Source organism: Leuciscus leuciscus (genome assembly GCF_965113295.1).
Source record: "Leuciscus leuciscus genome assembly, chromosome: 19".
Taxonomy (NCBI): domain Eukaryota; kingdom Metazoa; phylum Chordata; class Actinopteri; order Cypriniformes; family Leuciscidae; genus Leuciscus; species Leuciscus leuciscus.
Genome location: NC_138743.1, coordinates 16,826,477 through 16,843,382, shown reverse-complemented (window position 1 = coordinate 16,843,382; position 16,906 = coordinate 16,826,477). Strand labels below are relative to the sequence as shown.

The 16,906-nt window shown below is 35.1% G+C and overlaps 3 protein-coding genes across 7 annotated transcripts in view; 2 read left to right on the top strand and 1 right to left on the bottom strand.

Moving 5' to 3' along the window:
- The window catches only part of nrxn3b (neurexin 3b), a 494,879-nt gene that overhangs the window by 6,366 nt on the left and 471,607 nt on the right, over positions 1-16,906 (top strand). For all 4 annotated transcript variants that reach the window (XM_082148443.1, XM_082148442.1, XM_082148445.1 and 1 more), the window contains exons 3-4: positions 5,383-5,400; positions 6,987-7,016. In XM_082148443.1, coding sequence (XP_082004569.1) covers positions 5,383-5,400; positions 6,987-7,016 — 48 coding nt within the window. The remainder of the gene's footprint in view (positions 1-5,382; positions 5,401-6,986; positions 7,017-16,906) is intronic.
- LOC309482889 (uncharacterized protein) overlaps positions 1-16,906 on the bottom strand; it is a 201,252-nt gene that overhangs the window by 140,592 nt on the left and 43,754 nt on the right. The gene's annotated exons all lie outside the window — the stretch shown is intronic.
- Positions 1-16,906, top strand: part of LOC309482910 (uncharacterized protein) — a 402,133-nt gene that overhangs the window by 363,449 nt on the left and 21,778 nt on the right. The window lies entirely within an intron of this gene.

Sequence of the window (16,906 nt, the reverse complement as noted above, 5' to 3'; positions counted from 1 at the left end):
GGGGAATTCACTAAGAATACATTTATAATGTTTGTTTGTGCCTGCTATCTGGGTTTTTTTAGCACTCGATTCACTAAAGAAATTATGCAAATCATGAAAATGTGCCAACATGGGCAAAAAGCTGTGCTGAATGTAATATGAACTCCACAATTCCCTAGTTTGCAAGCCATTTCTTCTAAGTGCTAAATTGTGGAGGATGTAGCAGACTATACCCGTTCTCTGAAATGTGCTTGACTTTTTATTTTTTATTACAGTATATGAAAGATCAGATTCAAACTTTTTACATGCCATCATCTTTTTGTTTTGCTACTTTTCAAATTCGTTTTTATGTATTATTGTTTTACCCTAGTCCCAGTGCCAGACCTTCAATTCACATTTATTTGTATAGTGCTTTTCACAATGCACTATACAAGTTTCAAAGTCGCTTTACAAAAAGTCCACATTACAATTTAGAGTGATCTGTTATCAGAGGTAACTGTCTAAGTTATGTTTTTCAGAAATGTACATATAAAAAACACAGTTAGCTAAAAATTTATTAATTTAAACAATATAATAATTTAAGGCAGAAAAAATTATCTCATTGAAGTAATTAATACTTGACCTTCATTTGTAGAATATGAAAATCCATTATAAAAATCATTTAAAACGTATAATAGTTTTCAACAAAGACTCAAGTAAGCATAAACCATTTATGAAAATATATTTTGCAAAAATGATGACAGGTCCACCACACTGAACGGTTTTGCCCTTGATGAAGTGTACTAAGGAGACAAGATACTGATCAAGGTACTGTAAATATCACAGAATATTATATTGTGTGCTATTTTCCAAATCAAACTGTAATTAATAATATATAAAATAATAATTTGACCAATTATGCAAAAAGTGTGAAAATACTGAATGTTTTAAAATATACATTAAATGGTGCAGTTGCATGAAATTATCCTTAGTAGGATGAAAGAGGCAAATGATTTGATCATCATTTCCACCATTTTTTTTTATTTACTCCACAGAATGCATCTTTTGAGATGTGGTGGCATTTTCAGGGGTTTCGGAAATAATAGGTAAAAAATAAATAAATAAACAAACTATTGTGAGAGTGGATTAAAAACTGCCCTTAGCAGTTAAAGGGGTCATATAATGCCATTTTTGTACAAGCTAATATGATTCTTTAGGGTCTAAATTAAAAGTTTGTAACATACTTTAATTAAAAATTCTCATTAGTATTGTAAGAAAACACTCATTTTACCTGGTCAAAAACAGCTCTGTTTTCAGCACGCCGTTTAAGTTTATAAATGGTAATGAGCTTTGCTCACCCCGCCCCTCTGTTCTGTGCGTACACCGTTTGTAACACAATAACACAATAACCATAACGCGTTGTTCATTATAAACGTGGGATTAGGAATTATATTGAGAACGTTGTACATAGAAAAAATGCTGTAATGTACCCTGAGTGTAAACCTTAGCCGCATTCATCGTGAAGCGTGCTAGCGATTTGCAAAGATTAATATAAAGATTAATTTAAAGGTTAATAAAACGTTACACTCACTTCTTCTGGAGGTTCAGCAGGAACACGAATAGTTGGTAGCAAAACCAGCTTTATACTGACCCTCGTTTATAAAGCAGTCTGGTGTGTGAAATGATTCGCGCAAACATGAAAGCATTGACGTTGATCGTGGGGAATATTCCCTTCGAAAACAAAACTCAGCCACTGCGTCTTCAGCGGTTCGGATTTAGGAACATCAAAATGACTGCTGTGTTCCTTATTGCACCCAAGAACAGAACACCACAATCGCTTAGACGCCATTCTGCTCCAGCGTATCAACAATGACCGCGCGTACTATGATTGACAGGGCGGGTCTGTGTTGAAACGCTGCTGTCAATCAACAATCGTGGGAGGGGCGTCGATTTTGTGACATCACAAAAATCGAACGGCTTGATTTGAGACAGGGGAAAACATATAAGAAGATTTAAAAAAAAAAAACTGGATGGATTTTTTATCATTTTATGATGGTTGTGTACAGGCACTGCCAACACACATTTCAGTACAATCAACTTGTAAAAGTGCATGTACCATTATATGACCCCTTTAAAAAACATCATAAGGCATGTCTACTAATATTATATTATAACTTAATATTAGATCATCAAGATGCAATGTTTAATCATGTTTGAAACTGGACTGCCTATCTATTTAGTGAATTCGTCTTTTAGTGCTGGTGCATTTTAACAGTCAAAACACAGTATGTATGAAAGTAACAAATGTGAGCTTATAAATAATTTAATAAGTTTAATGTTTGCCCTTGGTAATGAGCGATATAGGCAATCTGTCCAACCTGCACTTGTTTTACATGCAAACAGACATGGCAACAGGGTAGCAAAGACCCTCGGAGCATGCAGATGGCTCAGGAAAGCCGACCGCATACCTCAGTGTGTATGAAAGCACTAGACGGGCCACACCACCCCAGCTAGAGCGCAACCACCAGTATTATAATGTAGAAATCTGTCTTAAACTGCAGGCAGATTAAAACAATATGCGTTTAGCCGTAAAACACATGTTCAGTCTGGCCTGGCGATGTGGATCAGAGGTTATCATTGGCAAACTGTGCCACAGCATTTAGTTATTGAGATCACAGAGACCACATAACACACATACACAAACACTTTACTGTGAATTCCAGCAAGAAAATATTAAACCCTGTGATGTTTCTGTGTTTGTCGCATTTTAGACGCACCCATTAGCTTTCCATCTGTTTAATCTCGGTTATTTGCAAGACACTGCATTACAAAGAAGTGTTGTAACTCAGTAATGATGTTTTAACCATTAAGAGACTCAATGAAAAAGAACCATTTTCCTGTGATTAGCTGCACCTTATTTTCTTCACTTACGAGCTACACATTTTTAACCTAGCCTTTGACAAGATAAGTAGCAATTAATGCTGAACAGCATGCAAAAAAATAAAAAAATAAAAACAATCGCTGTGGGCTTAGCTGTGAGGATTAAAACATATACATGGAAATATGACAGTTACTATAATCTTACTACAAAAGTAGGTCAATAAAAAAAAAAGTGGAAAAGGACTAGCATCCTGATTCAGGCGCACAGGGCATTTGTGTCTCTTGACCCAATGCGGACAAATGTTGGGATGAAATGTTTGGGGATGAAAAATAGAGCAAAGGATTAAAGCTGAGCAGCATGTCATCAAGAGGGATATGGTCACGTGAAGGCGATAAACCCTCTTTCTCTCTCTCTCAACGCTTCAAGTAACCAGCCAAAGTGACACTGTCTGGAAATCCGGTTCTGCACTCGTCTGTGTTTTTATTTAACAGTGGAGGCAGGGGGTATTGTTCTAAGAAGCAGCCATTTTATTGATAAAGGAGGAAGTGTTGTTGTCGAGACCAGTTTATTCAAGTCAGAGTCCAGACCGAGACCTGAGTAGGTTGAGTCCAAGTCAAGACCATAGCAGAAAAGGGTTGAGTGGGTTTAGTCAAGATGGGTCGAAACGATTCAGACAATGAATGCAAATGATGAATGAAGCCTAGTTTTGCGTCAATGTCATGCAAACCTCCACAGCTCACACATTGTCCAGAGAAACAATAGCGCAGAGCAGATCGAGCAGCACGAGTCGGCACAGACCACAAAAAGACCATGAAAATATGGTCCTGTACTCAGATTTGAGTACTACAATACTGAAAAGAAGAAAGATAAGCTAGTTAAGAAGTCTGGTGGGGACACCAGCACCATCATCCTTAACACAGCATATGGAGGTTGATTCAACTTTGCAATTAAACTTAGACGTGAAACATCAGACTTGTCTCTGTTGATTACATTTACCAAAAGTGCTGTAAGCCAAGAAACCCAGCGAATCCTGAAAGCTTGACAAGTGTGCCCTAAAAGCCTGTTGTAAATGTAATAAGCCAGGCAGACCAGCTATTATTGAACAAATAAACTGATCATCCTCTGGTTCCAACCCTGAAAGGACGACAGGAAAGAGACAAAAAAGCTCAGGAAAACAGACTCAAGATAACAGATGGAGATGACTGATTTTGCATGGCCTTCAGAAAATCCATATGATTTTTTTCCCAGACAGAAATAAAGGAGGCTTATGGGAATACTAACTAGGGTGCGCATTGTACAGTTTTTGCCTTCTGAGATGGCAAATTTTGGGAATCATAAAAGATTTCTTTCCTCATTTGGTAAAATGATCAGTCTTTGATTGCTTAGTGTGACATGCTCAACAATGGCCGATTAATTGCATTTCTGAAGAATTCCCTCTGATGAAGCAGGGACAGGCATAATATTAAAAATGTTTGTTCTAACTTGTCTATATGAAATGCAACATTTAGCTCAGCTGGTAGCGCATTCTGCTCGCAACACCAAAATCATGTATTTAATTCCCAGGGAATGTTACCAGAGAACTCGTAAAAAAAAAAAAAAAAAAAAAAAAAAATTGTGTATTCTTTGAATACAGTGCAAGTCGCTTTGGATAAATCACCTGGCTAATGCATCAAATGTTAAATTGGTAGGTTGTTGACTTTATTCCCAGGAAACACATAAACTTTTCAACGGCGTCAGTGTTTGAAAAATTCATAAATGTTTCGTACAATCCTGCAAGAAAAAAAAGCACAGTGTATAGTTGATCTTAGTCTAAAGTTTCTCAGTCCATCAGCATGCTTTGGTTTTATCTGCAGCTTTTTAAAATATTATTCAGCCTTGAGATTTAAGTTATTTCTTTGGTTTAAATTGGTTTGTCAGATTTAATTTAATACCGGGGATTTACAATCTCAAATGTCTGGTTTAAGGTTTTACAGTTTGTAATTATTTGGTTGAACTGTGCTGTTCTCCTCATGCAATCAGTGTGCATTCATTTAAACTGGTTTATTCAGAAACATAAAACAACTTTGGATGATTTACTTGGATAGCTATTCACACATGAGTCTTCAGTGAGAGTAATTCTTTGTGTCCACAAAATGTCCTGAAATCCACAAACCTCACAACCTCGTAAATCCACATGGTCCACATCGGACAGCTGGTTTAGTAACCTGCTTGGATTTATGGCCTCATCCAGTGTATGTGAGGAACGCTGTGGCATTCTGGACACTATACAATATCTCTGCAGCGATATTCTCAATGTGATGGAGTGATTTGAAACAATAATGTCAATCTGTTTCTCAGAAAATGGAACAGATATTATGGACTTTTTCTTCCACAGGATTGTTTTGAAATAGGCATGCAAGGGACAGTCCTGATCCCTTGCATGACAAACTGTTTAAAGCTAAAAAATGAAAGTTTTGCATGACAGCCTCCATGCAAAGTCAAAAGTGTGTCTAACAGTTGAACTTTCTCTGTCTTCCTTCCCCTTTGTGCCATCTTCTCAAAAGCTGTCAACAAAACTCCTGGTAAGTGAGTCTTAGGCTATGAAAACACATCACATACTGTATAAACTTAGCTAAAAGTCAGATAAAGAGAATTAAAATAATGTTCTATTCACTTAATAGACACTTTCACACATGAGCCATAAAATCGCATAAAACAGGACTCCAAATACCTTGTGCACGCACCCCACATACCCTAGTATACAGTTAATTTAAATATTTTCCTCTATTAAGGTTTCAGTAAGCTGTTTCCATGCATTTTTAAATTACACCGAATTAAAACTTGCTTGTGTGTACAGTGTTTAACATACTATTACACTGGTCATTTCCTCCCGGCTTGCAGTTCTCCTGACAGACGATCATAGTGTTTGTTGTCATGTTGTACTTCAGCACTCTATCACAGTGCTGGCAGTGAACATAATCCTTGTTTGTAGTGAAATACTCCCACACCTCATTAAGTTGAGCTCTTTCCATTTTTACAAGCCAAGGCTGTGTGTCGTGGAGGTGACGACGTTTAGCATAAACTATGCCTGCTTTCTAGGAATCAAGTATTTAAAACAATTTATACATTTTCTATTAATAATCATCAACACCCCTATTTCTACTAGAAAGATGGGAGTGCACAATTTATTTGGAGTTGAATGCTGCAAGTTTGCAGAATTGTATGGCTAAATTAATTGACATGATAAAAGTAAATAACTTTTTCAACAGAAATTTGTGATTGAAAAGTCGGAAAACCCTCAAAGCTGGCAAAATACTTAAATATAAATTAATATTTAAACATTTCAATTTCTGACAAAGGCTGTATGTGTGAAAGCGTAAAATTACACAATCTGCATAAATATTACAATAACGTATTACTATTAGGGCTGCCAATTATATAAAATAATAATCAAATTGATTACATTATGTTGATTAATTAATCAACAACAACAACAAAAAAAAACACATACACAGCTGTTAAAAAGTTTGGGGTTAGTAGGGTTTTTTATTTAATTAAATTAAAAGTGACAGTAAAGCCCTTTAAATTTATAACAAAAAAGTCAAAGAATCCTAAAAAATTTATCATAGTTTCCACATTAATTTGAAGCAGCACAACTGTTTTCAACATTGATAATAAGAAATGTTACAAGCTCACCAATCAACATATTAGATTGATTATGACTATATTAGAATGATCATGTGACACTGAGGACTGGAGTGATGGCCGCTAAGAATTCAGCTTTGTCATCACAGGACTAAATTACATTTTAAAATATATAATACAGCTGTTTTACATTATTTTGTAATAATATTTCGCAGTAATTATTTATATGTATTTTTGATCAAATAAGTTTCGCAGACTTGTACACACATGCAATTGTACTAAATTAATTGACAGCCCTAATTATTAGCACATTTGTTCTGGATTAGGGAGTTAGAAATGTTATTGTCAATTTATTTTCTGAATGAAGCTTTTTTTTAATTGCAGAAAGCTTCAGCTTTAGTGTGATAGCCATGGTTTGTCAGTCAGCAAACTATGAGTGATCTCAATACCTGAACAGTATTGGTATTGGTGTTCTCAAGTTTTCTCTCTTTCTCTGTCTATCATGCTCATTGTTTTCCCCAAGGGTTCGCGCATATGGTGAAGTCTCCACAAGGTATGCTCTGTCTTAATTCTCTCATTGCACATTTTCCAACGTGTTTACATTTTTGTTGCGACTTCTCTTGCACGTGCTTGCTGCTTTATGATTGGCTCTGCCCTCGTGACACTGCATGATTATTGTCCTCTTGCCGAATTATGTAATTTCTCTCTGTGATACTGCGGTGCGGTGAACTGACAGGTTACAAGTGAGGTTTTCTCAGGTTTGACTCCCCCTATGATGTTACAGAAAGTTACATTCTCTCTCTTACGTTTGACTACTGCTGTGCCAACTAACCCATAATGTACAATCACTGATCTGCCCTCCGTATTACTAAGATATCATTCATAGACTGGCCGAATTACTATGCAGCTATAAATAATATATTTCTGAGTTAAACAGAACAGCTCTTCTCTGAATGAACAGTGCTGAAAGGAAGCAAAGCAGGGAATATTATTAGAATGACACCTTTTAAATAGTTTGAAAGATTTTTCTTTTTAAATTTGTGGTATATGAATGATCGGCCGTGATGGTTTTGCCCCGAACTTTTATATAGTGAAAGAAGGTTCCGAAAATGTTGGTTGTCAACTTGTCAACATGTGAAGGTCAAACTCAATATATTATAGTTTGTATAAACATTATATTATTATTTTATATAAAATGTTATATTATAATTTTATATAATATTGTTTAACATAAATTAAAAGTATTTTGTGCCTTTTTTTTGTCCCAAAATGTTTTATGTTAAAATGGATAGAGTTAAAGTACAATTAAATGCATATTTCTAGTATAATAAAGTAAAACCTAAATAGGAAAATATTAGTATACTTAAAGTGCAAAAATAATATATAAATAGTAAACTAAAAGTATAATTTTATGTTCACATAAAGAAAACTTACAAGTATACTTGCATTCTAAAACCACATTAACCTAGTTGTTTACTGAGAGTACACTTCAAAATGTACTTTCTTAAACTAAAAAAAATTACTACAAGTATTAAAATAGTAAACTACTAGTATACTTTTAAGTTCACTTGTTGTACAGATGCAGTGCAAATGAGAAACGTAGTTGTAGTAGTGAACAAGTTGTGCACTTAAAGTTTACTACTGTTACTCTTATTGTACATATACTTATATAAACATATACTTTTAAAAAGTGGGCCAATTTAGTCCCAAGTAGTATTGAAATAGTACTTACAAGTTCACTACTAGTACATTGATATTAGTATAAAGTATACTTAAAAATATACTTGAACTCAAGTATACTTAAAATGAACTTCAAATATACTTCTTTTTCGTAAGGGTATTCAAACTAATTTAGGTCACTTGGCACAGAAATGTACAATTCTCTGGGGTGCATCTTGCCTGTGGTGGAGATGGATAGCCACACAGACATGAATCTGTTATATATCCTTCATTCAAGCACTCGTGTCCTGACATCAAAGCCTTTGAACTGGACATAGAATAGGTTAGTCCTTATGGAGAAAGATACAGCTGAATATATGAATCAACATATGCCTGTCTTCCAGACCAGAATTACAAAATACTCTTGTCACTGAGCATCTGTTAGTTTGAGTAACACTAACGATTTGTTTTTTTCCACCTCAGTTCAAGTTATTTGGGTGGGGTAACAATTATGTCTATATTAAAGGGATAGTTCACCCAAAAATGAAAATTCTGTCATCATTTACTCACCCTCAAGTTGTTTCAAATCTGTATGAATTTCTTTTTTCTGCTGAACACAAAAGAAGATATTTTGAAAAATGTCGGTAACCAAACAGTTGATGGACCCCAATGACTTCCATAGTAGGAAAAAAAAATACTATGGAAGTCAATGGGGTCCATCAACTGTTTGGTTACAGACATTTTTCAAAATATCTTCTTTTGTGTTCAGCAGAAAAAATTAATTCATACAGGTTTGAAACAACTTGAGGGTGAGTAAATGATGACAGAATTTTCATTTTTGGGTGAACTATCCCTTTAACCCTCTGGGGACCAAGCTGTTTTTGGGGCCCTTGAGATGTTCTGACATGCTCTGACATTTGTGCTTTTTTCAGTTATTTATAAACATGTTAATGGCAAAGGTGTAAATTCACTCTATATAGCACAAACAGGCCTACCATAATATGCGAGCAACATGTATGTAGATGTTTGTATTTTTAAGAGAATAATGTTTATGCGTGGTTATTTAAAAAAATAAAAATGAAAGTTGCTGAAATAAGACCACAAAACTCATACAAAATATGTGCCCACAAGACTTTTGACTAATGGATGTTTTCTCTTGGAGTTCTAGCTTCAAAATTATGTGAAAATAGTCTTGCTTTATCGTTCACAAAAAAAAAATACATTGATTTAAATGGTGTAAAACAGGTTTTGCTTGGAAAGCCAATATGCGAGGGGGAGGAGTAGTTTACACCTTAGATTACCCAGTCCCACCCACTCTGCATAATGACTCTGCATAATTAGCCATTCATTCAGGTGTGACACTGACTGAGCCACAATGCAAGGACAAAATAGCCTATATATTTAGAAGAAGACTTATATTGACCATTTAAGATTTTGCTTACATCTATCTTGTAAATATGTTTTGCTATTTTATTAAAAAGGTTACAATTACAACAATAATTACAATTTCAGCAATATTTCTGCAAAAAAAGTACTCTTTCTTTGTAAAAAAAAAAAAAAAAGATTATAGGCCTACATTTTATCATATGTATTCATTAGTTTGAATATAGCCAACATTGGAACATCTTAGTCTATGACTTTATTTTTGACAAAATAGTATTTTATATATATGAGCAGAAAAGCTTATTTGATGTGACAGTATATTCTACAGTAAAAACTGTACCCAAATCTAGTCAACAAAATGTTGTCTTTCATACTTCGCCTGACTGTAACGCAGTAACTGTAACTGTAAAAGCAGTTTATTCTTTCACACACAGACGCGCGATTCATATTTAGGCTAAACAGTCTTTACAAATATGTACCCTTCATTCATCTCACAGAAACGCTATTCATATTATAGAAACGCGATTCATCTTTTTGTTTACATAAGCCTACAACGTTATTCCATAACGTTATTCCACATTAACACTTGAGAAAGGATAACTTAGCCTACCTCACTCCTCAGCGGGATCTGCTCCTCATATCAGCACGGAAAATTTTCTCCATAAGGTAGGCTATATTATGCCTCTTTGTTTACAGCTGATGTGGGGGCGTTTCACAGACTGAAATGGTTCTCAGAATTTGCGTTTGAATAGCACGCGCTCTCCGGGGCGTGGTCAAATTACTTTTGAATGGCTCCTAATGAGCTCGACTGGAGTCGCTCTCTTTTTATACAGATTACAGAAGCTGATAATATTTGTTTTTTATATAAATTACTTCATTTAAAAGCTGCGATCTCAAGCTTTATGCCCGTGGGTCTGTTTGCCTGTTTGACTGAATTTTCGCGGAGTTATAGATAATTTTCGAACGCGTTTCAAATGGGAGTTTACTGACAGAGAGAAGGCAGAAATAGCATCATGTTAGTTTTTCTTTATTTGTCAAAAAGCAAAACACTTTATTTGTATTGTGAGTATACAGAAAAAAAATAGAAACTGAACAGGATCGATTGATGTATTACACGAAAATGAAAGATCAAAATTAACAGAGCATTTTGTGTTTATTTTTCATTGCTAAAAAAAAAAACGAGCAAAACGCGCGGGCGCGTTTTTGGTCCCCAGAGGGTTAATTCTGTAGTACAGAAAATTCAAGTCAGAAACTGCAGTTTGCATGCTCACATTATTCTAAAGTGCATGTGAATCTGTCCTGAATATGTATGTGTGTAGAACTGTCATCCTCCAATTTACTGTCCCTGTCTCTCTCTTTCACACTGTCGTTCTTGTTGACATCTCCCTTCCTGTTTGTCTCTGTGGAACCTCTTCAACCAACCCCTATGTAGGCAGAAACAAAGGTATTGCATGCGTTCCTTATTATATCAGTAGGCTTTATTATTAGCTACCGCTGATAAGCATTACCTTCTGCAGATTTGAATAGTTAAGTTTGTGAGCCTTTAGGATCTGGGATCTTCTTGTCCAGACAGCCCAGCCATCAGTGCTGATTATGAAACCATTTTTTGTGGTCAAAACAGATTAATCGTATATTTCACAATGATATGGAGATGTATTGGTGGTGTCTGTCTTCTGATTTAAATAAGACTTCCATTTCTGAGGCGTATAATGTAGCAGTGTCTCGTGTTTCTGAGATTGTCGTGTTGCTGAGTGCATGAACAGGCTGGATTTTGAAGATGTTCGGTCTATCATTCAGAGAGGGCTTGTGTTTTGGCTGAGTCATTGACTCCAGGGACAGGTCGAGTGTATTTCAACACCACCGCATATTTATCCTTTAAAACCAGAGATGCTGAGACATAATCTTTCATATAAACCGACCTGTTGGATCTCTTTGCTGTTGTTGACCTTGTGATTAGAGCAAATTCTTGTAGCATCGTGTTGTGTCTGCACAATACAAAACAAGACTACAATTTCCCCTTTAAAATCGACAGATTTCTACACTTTTCTACCCTATCTCCATGTGAAAACTGAAATAAGGATTTAACATGATGCGATTAGAAAAACATACAAAATCATTTAATCAATCAATATTGTTTTTTTTGTTTTGTTTTTTTAATCTATAGCAACTTTTCGAAATTGTGCTTTTAATTTAGCCAAAAAACTAGAAGATGCTAGAAGTTCTGATGCCCTAAATTTACACAGTTATCAATATTAAGATTATTTGTGAAATTATTTTCCTGTTCTAATAGTTTGGATTGCTGTTGAAAATAAAGTAGGGTTGCCTTTTCAAAGATTTTATTTTACATTTTAAGTACAGTACGAGCTTACATCTGATTGGCTAGTCAACATTCTGAGATGACACACGGCTTTGACACGTCAAGTGTAGACAAACCTGAAGTTATTCTGACACTAGACATTTCATGTCCTCTCTATACACTTACTTTTAGTAAAAATTATAAATAGGCCTAAACATTTACATAAATGAACAAATTATACTCTGCTAGCAACCCTACACATAGCGGATAATGGAAGAGACAGCTAATCATAACAGTTTTCTTTCATGTACTGGAGGGAAATGAAATCAGCACTTCACCAACCCTCTACTTATGTTTTAGTGAGATGAGAAGAAGTTATTAACTTAGGCTAATGGCTGAGGATCAGTGTGCTGGTGCTGGGGATGATGAAATTACTGGTGGCTGAAGGTCATCCAAACGGCTTCTGCTCAGAGCTAATCTAGAGCCTGCACAAGACTGGACTAAAGTCTGAAGTGACTGGGGCTGGGTGGGTTAGCTGGCTACTGCAGCGTGAGAGATATGCTATGCGACTAGCCGTCTTTGAGGAGTGATTAGAAGAGTCAGGAGAAGTTCAGCTCTGGTTTAGATAATCTCTGCTTGGAGCTTTAGAGTTTCACTCTTCGGCCCCAGTCCTCAGCGCTCACTCATACTAATTATCCCCTGAAAATTCTGCCTCTGAACAAAGACTTTCTCATTTTCTCTCTCTCTTCGTCTCTGTACATTTCAGTGCTGTAGATTTCTGGGTGGATTCATCCGAAAATCCCAATCTCTTAGGACTGTGATACATTAGATGCATGCACATGCACACACTTCAAACCCGTATGTCCCAAAAGACAACAGACCCTCTGAATCACCTTGTAACAACATGATATACCATAGTATATAGTGTGCAGTTTACAGTACTACTATAGTACTGCATAAATAGTACATAGTGTACAGTATGTAGTATACCATGTACTGTATAGTAAACACAATACAGTTTAGTATACTGGGCTGCAATGATTATTTTGATAATCAATTAAACTGACAATTATTTCTTTGATAAGCCTATTTTTTATTTTCTGTATTTTATTTAATATAAAATAAAATGTTATTCCATCCTGCCCAATGTTTTCTTCCAATCAGTGTAAACTGGCGGACATTTTCTAAACACCTCACACAATTAATTGATAATCAAATTAATTTTCAATTATTTTGATTATCGTTTATTATCGATTAGTTGTTGTAGCCCTTTTATGCAGTGTATAGTAAACAGCGCTGTGTATACAGTGTATAATATATAGTAGGGTTGAATACAAAAAAAATACCAAAAAAAACACTGATTCTATTTATACAAATAATATCAAATTAAATAAAGAACAGTGCCATGTATTTCAGGAATTTCAACCTCTGAACTCTCTTCTTTTCTATATTTTTTAATTTGCTGAACTTTTAGTTTTGCTGTAATAATTCCTAAATCAAATTTTGATTTCAGTTAATATTCAGTAATAAAATAAAGAAAAAATACAATAATTAGAAACATGAGGCACAAGAATAAAGATACAAATTTGTTTAACGTTTATTAGGTATCTAACAAAAGTATCAAATATTCAAGTAAAGGTTCAGAATTGCAGATTTCATAATTACTTTTACAGGATTTAACTGAAACCAGGGCTCTACGGTAACTTTTTTTTATTAGGAGCACAGTCCAAAATTTAGGAGCACTGACAATTGATTATTAATTTTATTTTTTATTAATAAAAGTTATTTTTTTCCTTAAACGACACAATATTGCTGTGCGGCTGTGCCACATATAACATGTAACAAGTATGGAAAGCATGAGAAAAGAGAATTCGGAAACATAGCGTGTGACAGAAGTTTACCTAATAAACATTTAATATTTTCAGAAAAACAATTACACCGGCTGTCCTCAGAAAACACAAAAAATGCACAAATACTTTTTTCATATGCACAAATACACAATGCACAAATTCATATGCAAATTCATATTAAATTCATATGCACAAATACACAATGCATAGGCGCTGAAGTGTAGTTCTCAAATGTATTTAAAAGGATAGTCACCAACAAATAAAGATTCTGCCATTTACCAACCCAAATGTCGTTATACACCCATAATATAAAAAATACCTTCAAGCGTGTTCTGAAGATTAAAGAATGATAAAAAATTTATAATATATTAAATGATAACAGAATTTTCATTTTTGGGTGAACTGTCCTTATAAAAGCTCTAAATTGACATCTGCACTCACTGCTGAACACAATTAATGTTTCTGCCACACAAAGTACAGCAATCAGATGGCCCAAATTGCGTGAATGGGATATTTTCTTTCGCTATCATGTATGCAGTGTTGAATTTAAATATTTCGTTGTCGGAGAGCTTCTGCGTCTGTAAGGCTAATTTGCCTGTTAGCGGCTACCTGAATTGTACGGGGATTATTAGGTTGCGACCTGTTAATGAATATGTCCCTGCAGCGTAAATGCCGTGCTTCACTAGCGATTCTTGCTTGAAGTGTGAATGTCCGCACACAAACATTGTTGGCCCTGCTAATTCAGCACCAGCTTCTTTGCAGTATTTGCACAGCATAACATCTTTATCTTGCTCGTATTGTAGCCACGGAAAAGCGTCTAGCCATTCTTTTTGGAACCTGTACTGTTTAACGTTACCTGTCACTGATGTTTTCTGCTTCTTACAAGGAACAACAGCACCAAGATGGCATTTGGGAGTTGACGTTTTTAGCTTCGAACGGGACAGTCGCACAAGTCCGCCTAAATATCTTTTCATGGTCGCACACATCATTTTTTTGTCGTAAATGCGACTGAAATGGTCGCACTGTAGAGCCCTGACTCGAACAGCAGATGGCTTGAATTCAGTGACTGCACTTAGTTATAGAACAGATTCGGTTTTACTGATTCTGTAAAGTGACTGGTATTGGTTTCTTTCTCTCTTTTTTTTAAATACCGACCTATGACTGAATCAAGTTGTGACATCCCTAGTAAAGTATAGTGTGTACTGTATGTATATGTATGTAACCTCACCTTCATAATCAGAGAATAGTCTCTGGTAAAGATCAGCGGATCAGCCACTAGATGTTGATAAGGCCAACATCAATACACAACTATCATCATCATCTGATCATATTTTTACTTGGCTTTTATTGCCATAACAAATTTGTCTTATAAATACATGGTTATAGCAGCCAGAGAAAAGCTAATGTTAAATAAATCAAGAGTCAAGAGCCCAACTAAAGTAAACACTGATCACGATCATGGTGACATCAAATGAAATATTTTCAATAAATCATCAACATCTAAACTTCTGTTATTTCTCAATAAGTCTGATTATGACAGAAATAAAGTAAATCTGGTTAGAAATAAGTGAATCTGGTAATGCTGTTTGTGGACTGTTTAATCCTCTGCTGAGATCTTGAGATATTTAATGTCTTTTATCTTCAGTTGATTTCATCTAAGGCTGTGGAAGTCAGTTGTTTACAGTAAAATCTCACAGTTAAATTTACTAAACAAAAAAGTAAAATTCTGTGAATTTATGTGATTTTATGTGTTTTTGCACATAATGATATCGTGGAGATCTATTATTGTTTAATGTTATGTTGGGATTTAAAGCGTTTCTGTTGAGTTTTGTGGGTCACCATCGTGCTGAAGAGTAGAGCCTGTGCTTCAGTCCAGAATGAGCAGAGAAACACTGATGGTATGCTGCATGTTGCTTTATTTAAAGGCAGTGACTGTGTAGTTGCTGATGCATTGATGATTTTTTTGTTAAGTTCTTCAACTCATTCATGTGTGCTGTTGTTAACTAGTAGGATTTAGTTAAATTTATGTTTCTAGTTTGTTTAAGACTTTAAGTCTTTTTCTTAGTGGACTCAAATGAAATAAGCTCACAGTATAAATATTTAATGGCAATTGACCAATCAATTTCCTCAAATGAAATGAGTTATTTCAGTTATCTGTTATATGAGTTATCTGTAAATATTACATTAAAGAACTGTAAATTCACAGCTGCTCATGTTTTGCTGCTTTTACAGGTGTGTGGTATAATTTGACAATATAATTGTATTTTATGATTTAAAGTACTCTTGTAAATTTACAGGCTTACTGGCAACCAAAATTGCCAGTAAAGTGCTGTAAATTTTACAGCAATTTGTTACAGTATATTTCATAGTATGTAGCATGTTTTATCAGTGTTCTCATATGGGGTGTAGTAAGCCATTATGTTTTTCCATATGTTAATTATTTCAGCAATGACATTTGGCCCTGAGGACATGAACTAAACTCATCTCTGTCTCATTGGTCTAGTGTGCATCAGTGCTTATGTAACATGGCTAGCACTCAGACACACAATATGCCTTTAGCAACCTGTAACATTACAGACACTCATAAACCACAAAAAAAATTGTAGTTGTACATTATTCACATATTGAATATTTAATTGCACTATTTTATCTCATCCTCATTTGATGGGGTTGTTTGAGTTTAGTTTGTGTTGAATTTCTAGTTGAGTGTAGCATCAAGTCACATGGCAACACATCAAGCACATCAAACTGAAGTAGTTTCCCATCATAGACACTGGTCAGAATGGATCAGATGGAGTGGTGTCAGATGTGATCCTCAACGTGATGGCTCATTTCAGTGGGTTTCTGATGCACAAATCCAGAGCACATGATACTGTAACACCGACATCCAGACAAATAACACTCTCATCAGTAAAAACTACAAAGATCCCAGTCCTATCCAAATCAGTGCATGAAACCACAGATGTTCTCTGGTAATAATTGTAACAAAGACATCATTTAGAAAACCAATTCTCTCTTAATAGTTATTCTGGCATCAGCTCCTCCTACTTCACTTTTGGTCTCTCTGGCACTCATTTTTCAGTCTCACTCCTCTCTTGTTCCTCATCTCATCCCCATTCTCTGCTCAGTCACTGTCTTGTCCAGCACTGGGATTTCTCCAGTTATTGATTTCTCATTCACTCAGCTAATGCACTTCCTCCCTCTCATGAACATCTCTTTAACATCAGTCAACTATCAATTCGAATGTTACTTTTC